The sequence below is a fragment of the Somniosus microcephalus genome, unplaced genomic scaffold, assembly GCF_052327205.1.
Source record: "Somniosus microcephalus isolate GS21.2 unplaced genomic scaffold, FLI_Smic_1.0 unresolved_chr4, whole genome shotgun sequence".
In the NCBI taxonomy this organism is placed as follows: Eukaryota; Metazoa; Chordata; class Chondrichthyes; order Squaliformes; family Somniosidae; genus Somniosus; species Somniosus microcephalus.
In genome coordinates, this window is record NW_028225182.1 from 57,608,704 (window position 1) to 57,622,730 (window position 14,027).

At 49.4% G+C, this 14,027-nt stretch overlaps 1 protein-coding gene across 1 annotated transcript in view; it reads right to left on the reverse strand.

The window, feature by feature from the left end:
• Positions 1-5,075: 5,075 nt before the first annotated feature.
• The window catches only part of LOC147091151 (uncharacterized), a 59,048-nt gene continuing 50,096 nt past the window's right edge, over positions 5,076-14,027 (reverse strand). Inside the window, exons 6-7 of the mRNA XM_085977622.1 lie at positions 8,065-8,166; positions 5,076-7,399 (exon numbers count right to left, since the gene is read on the reverse strand). Of these exons, the coding sequence (XP_085833748.1) occupies positions 6,677-7,399; positions 8,065-8,166 (825 nt within the window). The 3' untranslated portion in view covers positions 5,076-6,676. The remainder of the gene's footprint in view (positions 7,400-8,064; positions 8,167-14,027) is intronic.

Consider the following 14,027-nt stretch of genomic DNA (forward strand, 5'->3'; position numbering starts at 1 on the left):
GAGTTGGGTAGGATTGATTGGGGAATGTCACTCAAAGGGTTGACGGTGGATAGGCAATGGCAAACATTCAAAGACCGAATGGATGAGCTACAGAATTTGTTCATCCCAGTTTGGCATAAAAATAAAACAAAAAAGGTGACTCAACCGTGGCTAACAAGGGAAATTAGGGATAGCATAAGATCCAAGGAGACGACATATAAATTGGCCAGAAAAAGCAATAATCTGAGGATTGGGAGCAGTTTAGGATTCAACAAAGGAGGACAAAGGGATTAATTAAGAAAGGGAAAATAAAATATGAGAGTAAGCTTGCAGAGAACATAAAAACTTTTATAGATATGTGAAGAGAAAAAGATTGGTGAAGTCAAGCGTAGGTCACTTGCAGTCAGAATCAGGGGAATTTATAATGGGTAACAAAGAAATGGCAGACCAACTAAATTCATGCTTTGGTTCTGTCTTCACAAAGGAGGACACAAATAACCTCCCAGAGATGCCGGGGAACATAGGGTCTGATGAAAGGGTGGAACTGAAAGAAATCAGTATTTGTAGGGAAATGGTGTTAGGAAAATTGATGGGACTGAAGGCCGATAAATCCCCAGGGCCTGATAATCTACATCCCAGGGTACTTAAGGAAGTGGCCCTAGAAATAGTAGATGCATTGCTGGTCATCTTCCAGAACTCAATAGACTCTGGAACAGTACCCATGGATTGGAGGGTAGCTAATGTTATCCCACTATTCAAAAAAGGTGGTAGAGAAAAAGCGGGGAATTATAGACCGGTAAGCCTGACATCGGTAGTGGGGAAAATGCTAGAATCTATTATAAAAGATGTAATAGCAGAGCACTTGGAAAGCAGTGACAGGATCGGACAAAGTCAACATGGATTTACAAAAGGTAAATCATGCTTGACTAATCTACTGGAATTTTTTGAGGATGTAACTGGTAAAATAGATAAGGGAGAACCAGTGGATGTGGTGTATTTGGACTTTCAGAAGGCTTTCGATAAGGTCCCACATAAGAGATTAGCGTGCAAAATTAAGGCACATGGGATTGGGGGCAAGGTATTGGCTTGGATAGAGAACTGGTTGGCGGACAGAAAGCAAAGAGTTGGAATAAACGGGTCGTTTTCCGAGTGGCAGGCAGTGACTAGTGGGGTACCGCAAGGATCGGTCCTAGGACCCCAGCTGTTCACAATATATATTAATGATCTGGACGAGGGAATTGGATGTAATATCTCCAAATTTGCAGACGACACAAAGCTGGGTGGGAGGGTAAGCTGTGAGGAGGATGTCGTGAAACTCCAGTATGATTTGGACAGGTTGGGTGATTGGGCAGAAACATGGCAAATGCACTATAATGTGGATAAACGTGAGGTTATCCACTTTGGTGGCAAAAACAGGAAGGCAGATTATTATTTGAATGGCAATAGATTGGGAGAAGGGGAAGTGCAAAGAGACCTGGGTGTTCTTGTGCACCAGTCGCTGAAGGTAAGCATGCAGGTGCAGCAGGCGGTTAAGAAGGCAAATGGTATGTTGGCCTTCGTAGCAAGAGGGTTCAAGTACAGGAACAAGGATGTCTTGCTACAGTTGTACAGGGCCTTGGTTAGACCGCACCTTGAGTATTGTGTGCAGTTTTGGTCACCTTACCTAAGGAAGGACGTTCTTGCCATGGAAGGAGTGCAGCGAAGATTCACCAGGCTGATACCTGGGATGGCAGGAATGACGTACGAGGAGAGATTGTGTCGATTGGGCTTATACTCACTGGAGTTTAGAAGATTGAGAGGGTATCTCATCGAAACCTATAAAATTCTGTCAGGCCTGGACAGACTAGATGCAGGAAGGATGTTCCCGATGGTCGGGGAGTCCAGAACCAGGGGTCATAGTCTAAGGATAAGGGGTAAGCCATTTAGGACTGAAATGAGGAGGAATTTCTTCACCCAGAGAGTGGTGAACCTGTGGAATTCTCTACCACAGAAGGCAGTTGAGGCCAGTTCATTAAATATATTCAAGAAAGAGTTGGATATATTTCTTAAGGCTGAAGGGATCAAGGGATATGGGGAGAAAGCAGGGACAGGGCACTGAATTTGGATGATCAGCCATGATCTCATTGAATGGCGGAGCAGGCTCGAGGGGCCGAATGGCCGACTCCTGCTCCTATCTTCTATGTTTCTATGTTTCGTTGTTGTGATCTGGAATGCATTTCCTCAGAGGATGGTGGAAGCAGATTCAATAGTAACTTTCAGAAAAGAATTGGATAAATATTTGAAGGGGAAAAATTCACCGGGCTGTGGGGAAAGAGCGGGGGAGTGGGACTAATGGGAGAGCTCGTTCACAGAGCCGGCACAGGCACGATGGGCCGAATGGCCTCCTCCTGTATCATTCTATGATTCTATGTTGCTGGGGGTCAGTCTCATCCGACACTTATCCAGTCTAATTAATCTTACCCAGCGCGATTGCAATTTAATATTGATTCAGAGGAAGGCTCCTCTGTTCCTCTCTCCACAGGTGCTGCCTGACTTGAGTGCTTCACATATTTTCTGTGCTTATTGCAGGTTTAACACATTTCAACAAGCACAGTGAATGTTAGGGAAATAAAAGTGAACAATGTTGAGAGAGCGACTGTTGAGCTGAAGATAAAGAGCAGACAGGGCTGGAACAAGAACCCTCACTGTGACAGCTTGCTTTATCAGCACCCCCATAAACATTCACTCCCTCCAGCACCGGCGTACCATGGCTGCAGTGTGTACCACCTACAAGATGCACTGCAGGAACTCATCAAGGCTTCTTCGGCAGCACCTCCCAAACCCACGACCTCTACCACCTAGAAGGACAAGGGCAGCAGATGCTTGGGAACACCACCACCTCCAAGTCAGACACCATCCTGACTTGGATACATATCCAGCACAGTCTGGAAATCAAACTATGTGTTTTCAATGTTATTTATATCTTAACTATTTAAAACAGACAAGGGCCCGAGCACATTATGTGCACGTGACAGGGCCGAGTCTCACTACCGACAGTGCACTATACTGAACAGGGGTAAAAGATACAAAAAATGCAAGTGAAATATATTTAGTGACCTAAGAGAGCAATAGATTTAGTGACCTAAGAGAGCATAAATCAATGAGTCACTTAAGAAATGCTGTCACTATTGCCAAAACTTGGGCATGTTGTCACATGCATGCCTTATACAGTCACTGCCATGCTCGATACTGGGCAGTGTACAGTCACTGCCACGCTCGATACCGTGCTGTGTACAGTCACTGCCACGCTCGATACTGTGCAGTGTACAGTCACTGCCACGCTCGACACTGTGCAGTGTAGTCACTGCCACTCGATACTGGGCAGTGTACAGTCACTGCCACGCTCGATACCGTGCTGTGTACAGTCACTGCCACGCTCGATACTGTGCAGTGTACAGTCACTGCCACGCTCGACACTGTGCAGTGTAGTCACTGCCACTCGATACTGGGCAGTGTACAGTCACTGCCACGCTCAATACTGGGCAGTGTACAGTCACTGCCACGCTCAATACTGTGCAGTGTACAGTCACTGCCACGCTCGATACTGTGCAGTGTACAGTCACTGCCATGCTCGATACTATGCAGTGTACAGTCACTGCCATGCTCGATACTGTGCAGTGTACAGTCACTGCTATGCTCGATACTGGGCAGTGTACAGTCACTGCCACACTCGATACTGTGCAGTGTACAGTCACTGCCACACTCGATACTGTGCAGTGTATATTCACTGCCACGCTCGATACTGTGCAGTGTACAGTCACTGCCACGCTCGATACTGGGCAGTGTACAGTCACTGCCACGCTCGATACTGGGCAGTGTACAGTCACTGCCACGCTCGATACTGTGCAGTGTACAGTCAATGCCACGCTCGATACTGTGCAGTGTACAGTCAATGCCACGCTCGATACCGTGCAGTGTACAGTCACTGCCATGCTCGATACTGGGCAGTGTACAGTCACTGCCACGCTCGATACTGGGCAGTGTACAGTCAATGCCACGCTCGATACCGTGCAGTGTACAGTCAATGCCACGCTCGATACTGTGCAGTGTACAGTCACTGCCACGCTCGATACTGGGCAGTGTACAGTCACTGCCACGCTCGATACTGTGCAGTGTACAGTCAATGCCACGCTCGATACTGTGCAGTGTACAGTCAATGCCACGCTCGATACCGTGCAGTGTACAGTCACTGCCACGCTCGATACTGTGCAGTGTACAGTCACTGCCACGCTCGACACTGTGCAGTGTAGTCACTGCCACTCGATACTGGGCAGTGTACAGTCACTGCCACGCTCGATACTGTGCAGTGTACAGTCACTGCCACGCTCGATACTGTGCAGTGTACAGTCACTGCTATGCTCGATACTGGGCAGTGTACAGTCAATGCCACGCTCGATACTGTGCAGTGTACAGTCACTGCCACACTCGATACTGTGCAGTGTACAGTCACTGCCACACTCGATACTGTGCAGTGTATATTCACTGCCACGCTCGATACTGTGCAGTGTAGTCACTGCCATGCTCGATACTGTGCAGTGTACAGTCACTGCCACGCTCGATACTGTGCAGTGTACAGCCACACGATACTTTTGTCATTTAATCTCTCCTGCCTTCCACCCTATCACAGACCTTCCCCATTCTTATCTTTCCCCGCCTCTGCCCTTGCTTAAAACTGATTATATCTAACCTTTTTCCAGGCCTGATTAAAGGTCATCGACCTGAAATGTCAATTCTTTCTCTCTCCACAGATGCTGCCTGACCTGCTGAGCATTTCCGGCATTTTATGTTTTTAAATATTAAAACAGATTATCTGGTCTTTTATTTCATTGAAGTTTGTGGGAGCTTGCCGTGCACAAATTGGCTGCTGCGTTTCCTACATTACAACAGTGACTATGCTTCAAAAAGTCCTTCATTGGCTGTGGAGCACTTTGGGACGTCCCGAGGATGTGAAAGGTGCGGTGGAAAGACTTGTGGCTCCTCGATGTCTCGTTACGCACATTGACACTGATCCCAGGACTCTAGGTGCTGTGCCAGTTACACAAGAAGCCAGCGGGACAGAGATTCCTGCAGCTTTATTGAACTCGACCGTTAACAGACTGATAGCAACAATTGATCAGGCAATGTACAAATACACTGAATATTTAAATCAGATACATAACAGTAGAAAATTACAGCTGGCACCCCCCCCCCCACCCAGAGAAATGCACCTGGAGATCCCACAGAGCTGGTGCTTCCCCCGTTCCGATTGACAAATTTCCTCACTCCCTCCTCCCAACACAGGGAAAGAGCTCGGAACATCACCACTGGCGGGAACCGGGAATTAAAGTTGTTGCTGGCAGATCATAGAATACAACATCCAGGCAGATCCCCCGCAACCCTGCCTGTTAGCCAGGGGTCAGGGGTCATGCTGCCCGCTAGCGAGGGGTCAGGGGTCACGCTGCCCGTTAGCAAGGGGTCAGGGGTCACACTGCCCGTTAGCGAGGGGCCAGGGGTCACCCTGCCCGCTAGCGAGGGGCCAGGGGTCACCCTGCCCGCTAGCCAGGGCTCAGGGGTCACCCTGCCCGCTAGCCAGGGCTCAGGGGTCACCCTGCCCGCTAGCCAGGGCTCAGGGGTCACCCTGCCCGCTAGCCAGGGCTCAGGGGTCACCCTGCCCGCTAGCCAGGGCTCAGGGGTCACGCTGCCCGTTAGCGAGGGGCCAGGAGTCACGCTGCCTGTTAGCGAGGGCTCAGGGGTCACGCTGCCCGTTAGCCAGGGGTCATGCTGCCCGTTAGCGATGGGTCAGGGGTCACGCTGCCCGTTAGTGAGGGGCCAGGGGTCACGCTGCCCGTTAGCGAGGGGTCACCCTGCCCGCTAGCGAGGGGTCAGGGGTCACGCTGCCCGTTAGCGAGGGGCCAGGGGTCACGCTGCCCGTTAGCGAGGGGCCAGGGGTCACGCTGCCCGTAAGCGAGGGGCCAGGGGTCACGCTGCCCGTTAGCGAGGGGCCAGGGGTCACGCTGCCCGTTAGCGAGGGGCCAGGGGTCACGCTGCCCGTTAGCGAGGGGCCAGGGGTCATGCTGCCCGTTAGCGAGGGGCCAGGGGTCATGCTGCCCGTTAGCCAGGGGTCATGCTGCCCATTAGCCAGGGGTCACTCATTAAATGTATTGGACTCAATTCAACATTACAGTTTCTACGGCGATTATTATTCCTGATAAGTCTTTTAAAAATTCCTTTCAGAAGTAGGATTGAAACAATAAAACTAGGTTAAAAAGTGTAATGAGCCCGTTCAAAAGCGCTGGTGGTCAACAGAGAAATTTTTGATGCCAGTGTCAAATAAAGAGAGAATGAGATGGTGGAGAGGGGGGGGAAGGGCATCGCAGGGGGAGGGGAGGGAGGGGACAGGGCATCGCAGGGGGAGGGAGGGTACAGGGCATCGCAGGGGGAGGAGAGGGAGTGTACAGGGCATCGCAGGGGGAGGGGAGGGGAGGGAGCAGCTGCCCACGGGACTGCAGTCTGAGGCACGCAGGCATGGGCTGCAATGGGACGGCCATTGATTTGTGGGGACGCAGGGCTGTTTTAATTAATTGTATCATTTCCCCTCTGCAGCCCAACGATTCTTTGAACGGAGAACATGGCGATAAAAAAGGTTGATTTCTTCACTCAAAAAGCAGCAATGGGCACTCTAGGAAATGATCACTTTTTCATACTGAAGTTCATCCTCTGCAGGTTTGCGCATCTCATATGCAAAAGACAGGCCCTGCTGGAGGTGCCCAGGCCGGGAGGGCCCCTGCTGGAGGTGCCCAGGCCGGGAGGGCCCCTGCTGGAGGTGCCCAGGCCGGGAGGGCCCCTGCTGGAGGTGCCCAGGCCGGGAGGGCCCCTGCTGGAGGTGCCCAGGCTGGGAGGGCCCCTGCTGGAGGTGCCCAGGCTGGGAGGGCCCCTGCTGGAGGTGCCCAGGCCGGGACAAGGCTCGCTGGAGTGAGGAGAACTCAATGTGTTGCAGTGGGACAGTGTGACTGAAGGAAGTCACCGGGACAGTGTGACTGAAGGAAGTCACCGGGACAGTGTGACTGAAGGAAGTCACCGGGACAGTGTGACTGAAGGAAGTCACCGGGACAGTGTGACTGAAGGAAGTCACCGGGCTCTTCATTGGCTCCAGCTCTGGTCGGGCAGAGAGCGCAATAGCTTCCTTCTTAATGGAGAAGTTGACAGACTGATTTGTGTATTGCAACTCGCTTTTAATGAGCGTGGACTGGAATTTGCCCAAATTGGGATACACAGGCCCTGGGCCGGGCCAGGGCTTACTGGGGGTCGACACCAGCGGCCTAGGCAGCAGGCACGGCAGTGAATAGCTGTCGAATTGCTGCTTGATGTAGTCAGATGGTTTCCCGTTCACCACAGCGTTATTCTACAAAGACAAAGAAAACGGCTGTAAATACAGCAATATTGTTCCTTTTACAATCAACAGGCTTTTAAAACTCAACTTTGGCATCACTTGCTCGCCGACTCTTAGAAAGATGCACAATTGAATCCGAGGAGATGATGCGCAGATAGAAGCATTTAAAATGACTAAGGGATGGGACAGAGTATTTAGAGAAAGGCTGGCTGAGCACTCTCATTCAGCATTTTCAGTTTATATTTCAACATTTACTAGGATCGATGGGTTGCGGGGGGGCGGGGGGGTGGAGTAAAGGAATCCGGGAACAAGGCAGGACTTGGGATTAAGTCATTGCTCCTGTGGGGCGGGGTTTAAAGACCTGGACAGCTTGGACCAAAGACCTTGTAATCTCTGTGCAATTCTTTCAAACTTGCTACGTCCTTCACTGTGGACCTTGCTCCCCAGCACCTGGGGGTTCTCCACGAAGAGAACCGTGTCCGCATTAACCTCCCGAGTTTACAATATAGCTGTTTGTCCAAATTCACGATGATGCAGAAGGAACATTGGTTGAAATAGCAAGGACCCTTTCCCAAAAACACGGCCTGCTGCACCATTCCACCCCCCGCCCCCGGTACCCCCTGAACCCAGTCAGTGCAGCAGACTATTCCACTATGGAAGGCTACACATGGACTCACCCATGACAGGTCTGTCTGTAGGAAGCTGATTTGAGGGCCGTCGAATGGTTCCTTCAGAATGCGTTTCACTTTCATGCGACGATTCTGAAACCAGGTCTTCACCTAAAAAAATAATTCAATTTCTTTACAACAGCGACTCTCCAGTGTCAGAACCCCATAGTAACTCACCCAAGTGGCTACTAAAACTGGACTGTTGACCCTGGATGGTTCGGGTTAGTCTTGAATTTTAGCAGAAACTAGGGACGGCAAACAGTGCCGTGGGATCTTGCACATCTATGCAAGGGGGCAGACTTAGTCTAATGTCTCATCCAAAAGAGGGCCCCTCCGACAGTGCAACACTGGGAGTGCCGGCCTGAATTATGTGCTCAATTCTCTGTAGTGGGACTTGAACACACAACCTTTTGAGTGCTTGAGAAAGAGATCTGGGTGAATCGCAAGCAGAGTGGATGAATTTGGTGGGAGCAGGAATTCGGTGGATAGGAGGAAGATGGTTGAGATGTCTAACTGAAGGAGGACTGGAGCCACAGAAACCAAAGGACCTGAGAGCAGACCTACGGGAGACTGAGAGAAGTGGCTGGAGATAAAGGTAGGCCCAAGAGCCCGGCGGGAGCGTGAGCTTCAGGGAGGAGTAAACTAAAACCTGGTGTCGTCAACACAAGGGAAGGAGCCGATTGGTGAGCAGCTGGTGATAAATTTTATTTAAAGTCTGAGTTTTTCTGTTACGTTAGTTATTAGTCTATTTAATAGAGGCACCTCAGTCTTATAGAATGTACTTCTTGTGCCATGTAGGAACTCCAGGACACTTCCTGTGTCCTGGAAAACCACATATTCAGGAAGTGTTGTCAGCTTCATGCTCCGGGTTTCGGAGCTTGAGCAGCAGCTGGCGTCACTGCGGTGCATCAATGAGACCGAGTTACGTGGATAGCACGTCTCAGGAGGTGGTCACCCCACAGCGTAAGAGTGTGCAGGCAGAGACAGAATGAGCGACTGTCAGACAGACAAGGAGGACCAGGACTGAATACATGTGAGGGCGATGGTTCCTCTGGGGAGTGCAGCCACAGCCAAGTCCACGGCACCACAGGTGGCTCAGCTGTACGGGGGGGGTGGGCAGAAGGAGGAGGAAGATTGGGAAAGCAATAATGATGGGCAATTCAATAGTTAGGGGAACAGACAGGGTTGCACCTCAACAGAGCTGGGGCAAATACCCTGAGGAGGTTTGCTAGTGCTGTTGGGGAGGATTTAAACTAATTTGGCAAGGGGATGAGCTCCAGGATGTAGCATTACAAAGGAGAAACAAGGTGCACAAAGGATTGGGAGAGGCAGATAGCACTAGAGTAAGAAATAGTACAGTATTAGGTGGGGTCAGACTAAGAGAATACAAGAAGGTCTAAGATAGGTTTACGTGCAGGTGTGTAAACGCACAAAGTGTGGTAAATAAGGTTGGTGAGCTGCAGGTGCAAATAGACACATGGGGATATGATGAGACCTGGCTCAAAAAAGGGCAGGATTGGGTACTAAATATTCCTGGATACAGGTGGTGTTCAGGAAAGAAATGATGATGTGGGGTCACAGTATTGGTCAAGGAGAATATTACAGTGTTGGAGAGAGAGGATGTCCTGGAGGGGTCAAGGACAGAATCGATTTGGTTAGGGTTGAGAAACAATAAAGGTGCCATTACACTACTCGGTGTATTCTATAGACCACCTACCAGTGGGAAGGATACAGAGGAGCAAATTTGCTGGGAAATTACTAAGAGATGCAAGAACTATAGAGTAGTGATAATGGGGGACTTCAACTATCCGAATATAGACTGGGATAGTAATAGTGTAAAGGGCAGAGAAGGGGAAGAATTTCTGAAGTGTGTTCAGGAGAACTTTCTTGATCAGTATGTTTCTGGCCCAATGAGGAAGGAGGCATTGCTGGAATTGGTTCTTGGGAATGAGGTGGGTCAAGTGGAGCAAGAGTCAGTAGGGGAACATTTAGGGAACAGTGATCTTAGTATTATACGGTTTAATGAGCTATGGAAAAGGACAGGGAGCAACCTGGAGTAAAAATTACTTAATTGGAGGAAGGCCAATTTCAGTGGGTTGAGATGGATCTGGCCCGGGTAAATTGGAATCAAAGATTGGCAGGCAAAACTGTAATCAAACAATGGGCTGCCTTTAAAGAGGAAATGGTTCAGTTGAGGTACATTCCCGTGAGGGGGAAAGGTAGGGTAACCAAAGTCAGGGTTCCCTGGATGACTAAAGAGATAGAGTAAGATGAAGCAGAGAAAGGGGGCGTATGACTTGAGAATACATGTGAGAATCAGGCTGAATATAGAAAGTTCAGAGGGGAAGTGAAAAAGAAAATAAGAGGGGCAAAGAGAGGGCATGAGAATAGATTGGCAGCCGACAAAGGAAATTCAAAAGTCTTCCATAGGCATATAAATAGTAAACGGCTAGTAAGGAGGGGTGGGGCCGATTAGGGTCCAAAATGGAGACCTATGCATGGAGGCAGAGGGTATGGCTGAGGTACTAAATGAGTACTTTGCATCTGTTTTTACCAAGGAAGAAAATGCTGCCAAGTCGTAGTGAAGGAGGAGGTAGCGGAGATGCTGGATGAGATAAAAATTGATAAAGAGGTACTAGAAAGGCTGGCTGTACTTAACGTAGATAAGTCACCAGGACCGCATGGGATGAATCCAAGGATGCTGAGGGAAGTAAAGGTGGAAATTGCGGAGGTGCTGGCCATAATCTTCCAATCCTCCTTAGATACAGGGGTGGTGCCAGAGGACTGGAGAATTGCAAATGTTCAAAAAAGGGTGCAAGGATAAACCCAGAAACTACAGGCCAGTCAGTTTAACCTCGGTAGTGGGGAAGCTTTTAGAAACGATAATCAGGGACAAAATTACAGTCACTTGGACAAGTGTGGATTAATTAAGGAAAGCCAGCACGGATTTGTTAAAGGCAAATCATGTTCAACTCCACTCACTTCCTCCAAATTAAAGGTGTTGCTATGGGAACCTGCATGGGCCCTAGCTATGCCTGCCTTTTCATGGGATATGTGGAACATTTTGTTCCAGTCCTACTCAGGTCCCCTCCCTCCGGTACATTGATGACAGTATCAGTGCCGTTTTCTGCTCTCGCCCCGAACTAGAACATTTCATTCACTTTGCTTCCAATTGCCACCCTTCCCTCACATGGTCCATCTCCGACTCTTCCCTTCCTCGACTTCAGTCTCCATTTCTGGGGATAGGCCTTTGACAAACATCCACTATAATCCCACAGCTGGACTACACTTCTTCCCATCCCACTTCCTGTAAGGACTCTTCCATTCTCCCAGTTTCTCCATCTCCACCAATGTGCTCCAATAATGCCACCTTCCATACTAGTGCTTCCGATATGTCTTCCTTTTTCCTCTACCGTGGTTGACACAGCCCTCGACCGTGTCCATTCTATTTCCTGCATCTCTGCTCTCACCCCTTCCCCTCCCAGACCCATGATACGGTTCCCCTTGTCCTCACCTTTCACCCCTCCAGCCTCCACATTCAATGGATCCTCCTCCTCCATCTCCAGTGTGATCATGCCAAACACATCTTCCCCTCCCCTTTCAGCATTCCGAAGGGACCACTCCCTCCGTGACACCCTGGTCCACTCCTCTATCACCCCCAACACCCCTTCCCCATCCCATGGCACCTTCCTGTTCAAGCGCAGGAGATGCAACACCTGCCCTTTTACCTCCTCTGTTCAGGGACAGTGGCAGCATGGATATGAAATTGGCTAAGTGACAGAAGACAGAGTGGTGGTGAACTGTTGTTTTTCAGTCTGAGGAAGGTATAGTGCTGTCCCCAGGGATCAGTTCTAGGACCACTGCTTTTCTTGATATATATATTAATGACTTGGACTTGGGTGTACAGGGCACAATTTCAAAATTTGCAGATGACTAAACTAAAGGGTACAATTCTAAAGGGGGGGGTGCATGAACAGAGAGAACTGGGGGTATGTGTGCACAAATCATTGATGGTGGCAGGGCAGGTTGAGAAAGTTATTTAGAAAAAGCATGCAGGATCCTGGGCTTCATAAATAGAGGCATCGAGTACAAAAGCAACCTTTTTAAAACACTGGTTCGGTCTCAACTGGAGTAGTGTGTCCAATTCTGGGCACCGCACTTTAAGAAGGATGTGAAGACCTTAGAATGTGCAGAAAAAATTTATGAGAATGGTTCCAGGGATGAGGGACTTCATTTGCGTGGATAGACTGGAGAAGCTGGGGTTGTTCTTCTTGGAGCAGAGAAGATTGAGAGGAGATTTGATAGAGGTGTTCAAAATCATGAGGGGTCTGGACAGGGTAGAGAGAGAGAAACTGTTCCCATTGGCGGAAGGGTCGAGAACCAGAGGACACAGATTTAAGGTGATTGGCAGAAGAACCAAAGGTGACATGAGGAAAGACGAGTGGTTAGGATCTGGAATGCACTTCCTTAAAGGTTGGTGGAGGCAGATTGAATCGGGACTTTCAAAAGGGAATAGAATAAGTACCTGAAGGAAAAAAAATTGCAGGGCTACGGGAAAAGGGTGGGGGAGTGGGACTCGCTGAAGTGCTCTTGCAGAGAACCGGCACGGGCTCGACGGGCTGAATGGCCTCCATCTGTGCTGTAACCATTCTATGATTTGGAAGAGTGTTACCCACTGCTGGCATCAAAGCATGGCCTGTTGCGAGCTCCAGGTCAATGGCAGTGGTTCGCGGAGCCTGTACTCCAGCAGTTTCAAGAGAGCATCCACCCTACGTAAACTTGAAGTCATCCAAAACTCGGTGCGAGTTAGGACACGGGCAGCCAAGTCCCGTTCGCCCATCACCCTTGTGCTCGATTTCAAAATTCTCATCCTTGTTTTCAAATCCCTCCTTGACCTCGCCCCTCCCTATCTTAATCTCCTTCAGCCCCACAACCCCCGCACCTCCACCCCCCCCCGATATCTGCGCTCCTCTAATTATGCCCTAGAGGATCCCCGATTATAAAAATCACTGAACCATTGGTGGCCGTGCCTTCTGTTGCCTTGGCCCTAAACTCTGGAATTCCCTGCCTAAACCTCTCCGCCTCGCTACCTCTCTCTCCTCCTTAAAAGACGCTCCTTAAAACCTCCCTCTTTGACCAAGCTTTTGGTCACCTGCCCTAATTTATCCTTATGTGGATCAGTGTCAAATTTTGTGTCTTAAAATACTCCTGTGCAGCGCCTTGGGATGTTTTACTACGATGAAAGGCACTATATAAATACAAGTTGTTGTTGCTGAGCAGGTTCCCAGTGCCAGTCTCTGAATCGGGCCTCAGGTGCTATCAGCAGAACAAAGGCCCTGGCGGCCCCAGCAGGTCTGGGTGGAGGGAGGAGGTGTGAAAGGTTTGGACACTGAGTCACTGCTGCACTATTCACAGGACACTGCAGTTAACGCTCCATTTACACACCTTTAACCTGGAGCATATTACAAAAGAGCCTTCACATAATGCAGCATTGATACAAACACCAAATCATCCCCAATATGGACACCAGTCAGAATTACACATCAAATCATTGAAGCCCAACATTCCACAAGTTTCTCCCTCTAGCATCCTTCTCCCAAAGGCTTTCCCGGCTTATTTATTTTACAAAAAGCATGAACTGCTGAATGGACTCAGCAAGCACCTGCTCACTGGGATCTAACCACCCTAATCCCACTTTCCGTAGCCCTGTCGGTTACAGCACTTCAAGTGCATATCCCAATATCTTTTTAAATGTGATGAGGGTCTCTGCCTCTCCCACCCTTTCAGGCAGTGAGTTCCAGACCCCCACCACCCTCTGGGTGAAAACATTTCTCAAATCCCCTCTAAACCTCCAACCAATTACTTTAAATCTATGCCTCCTGGTTATCGACCCCTCTGCTAAGGGAAATAGGTCCTTCCTATCCACCCCAACTAGGCCCCTCATAATTTTATACATCTCAATTAGTTCTCCC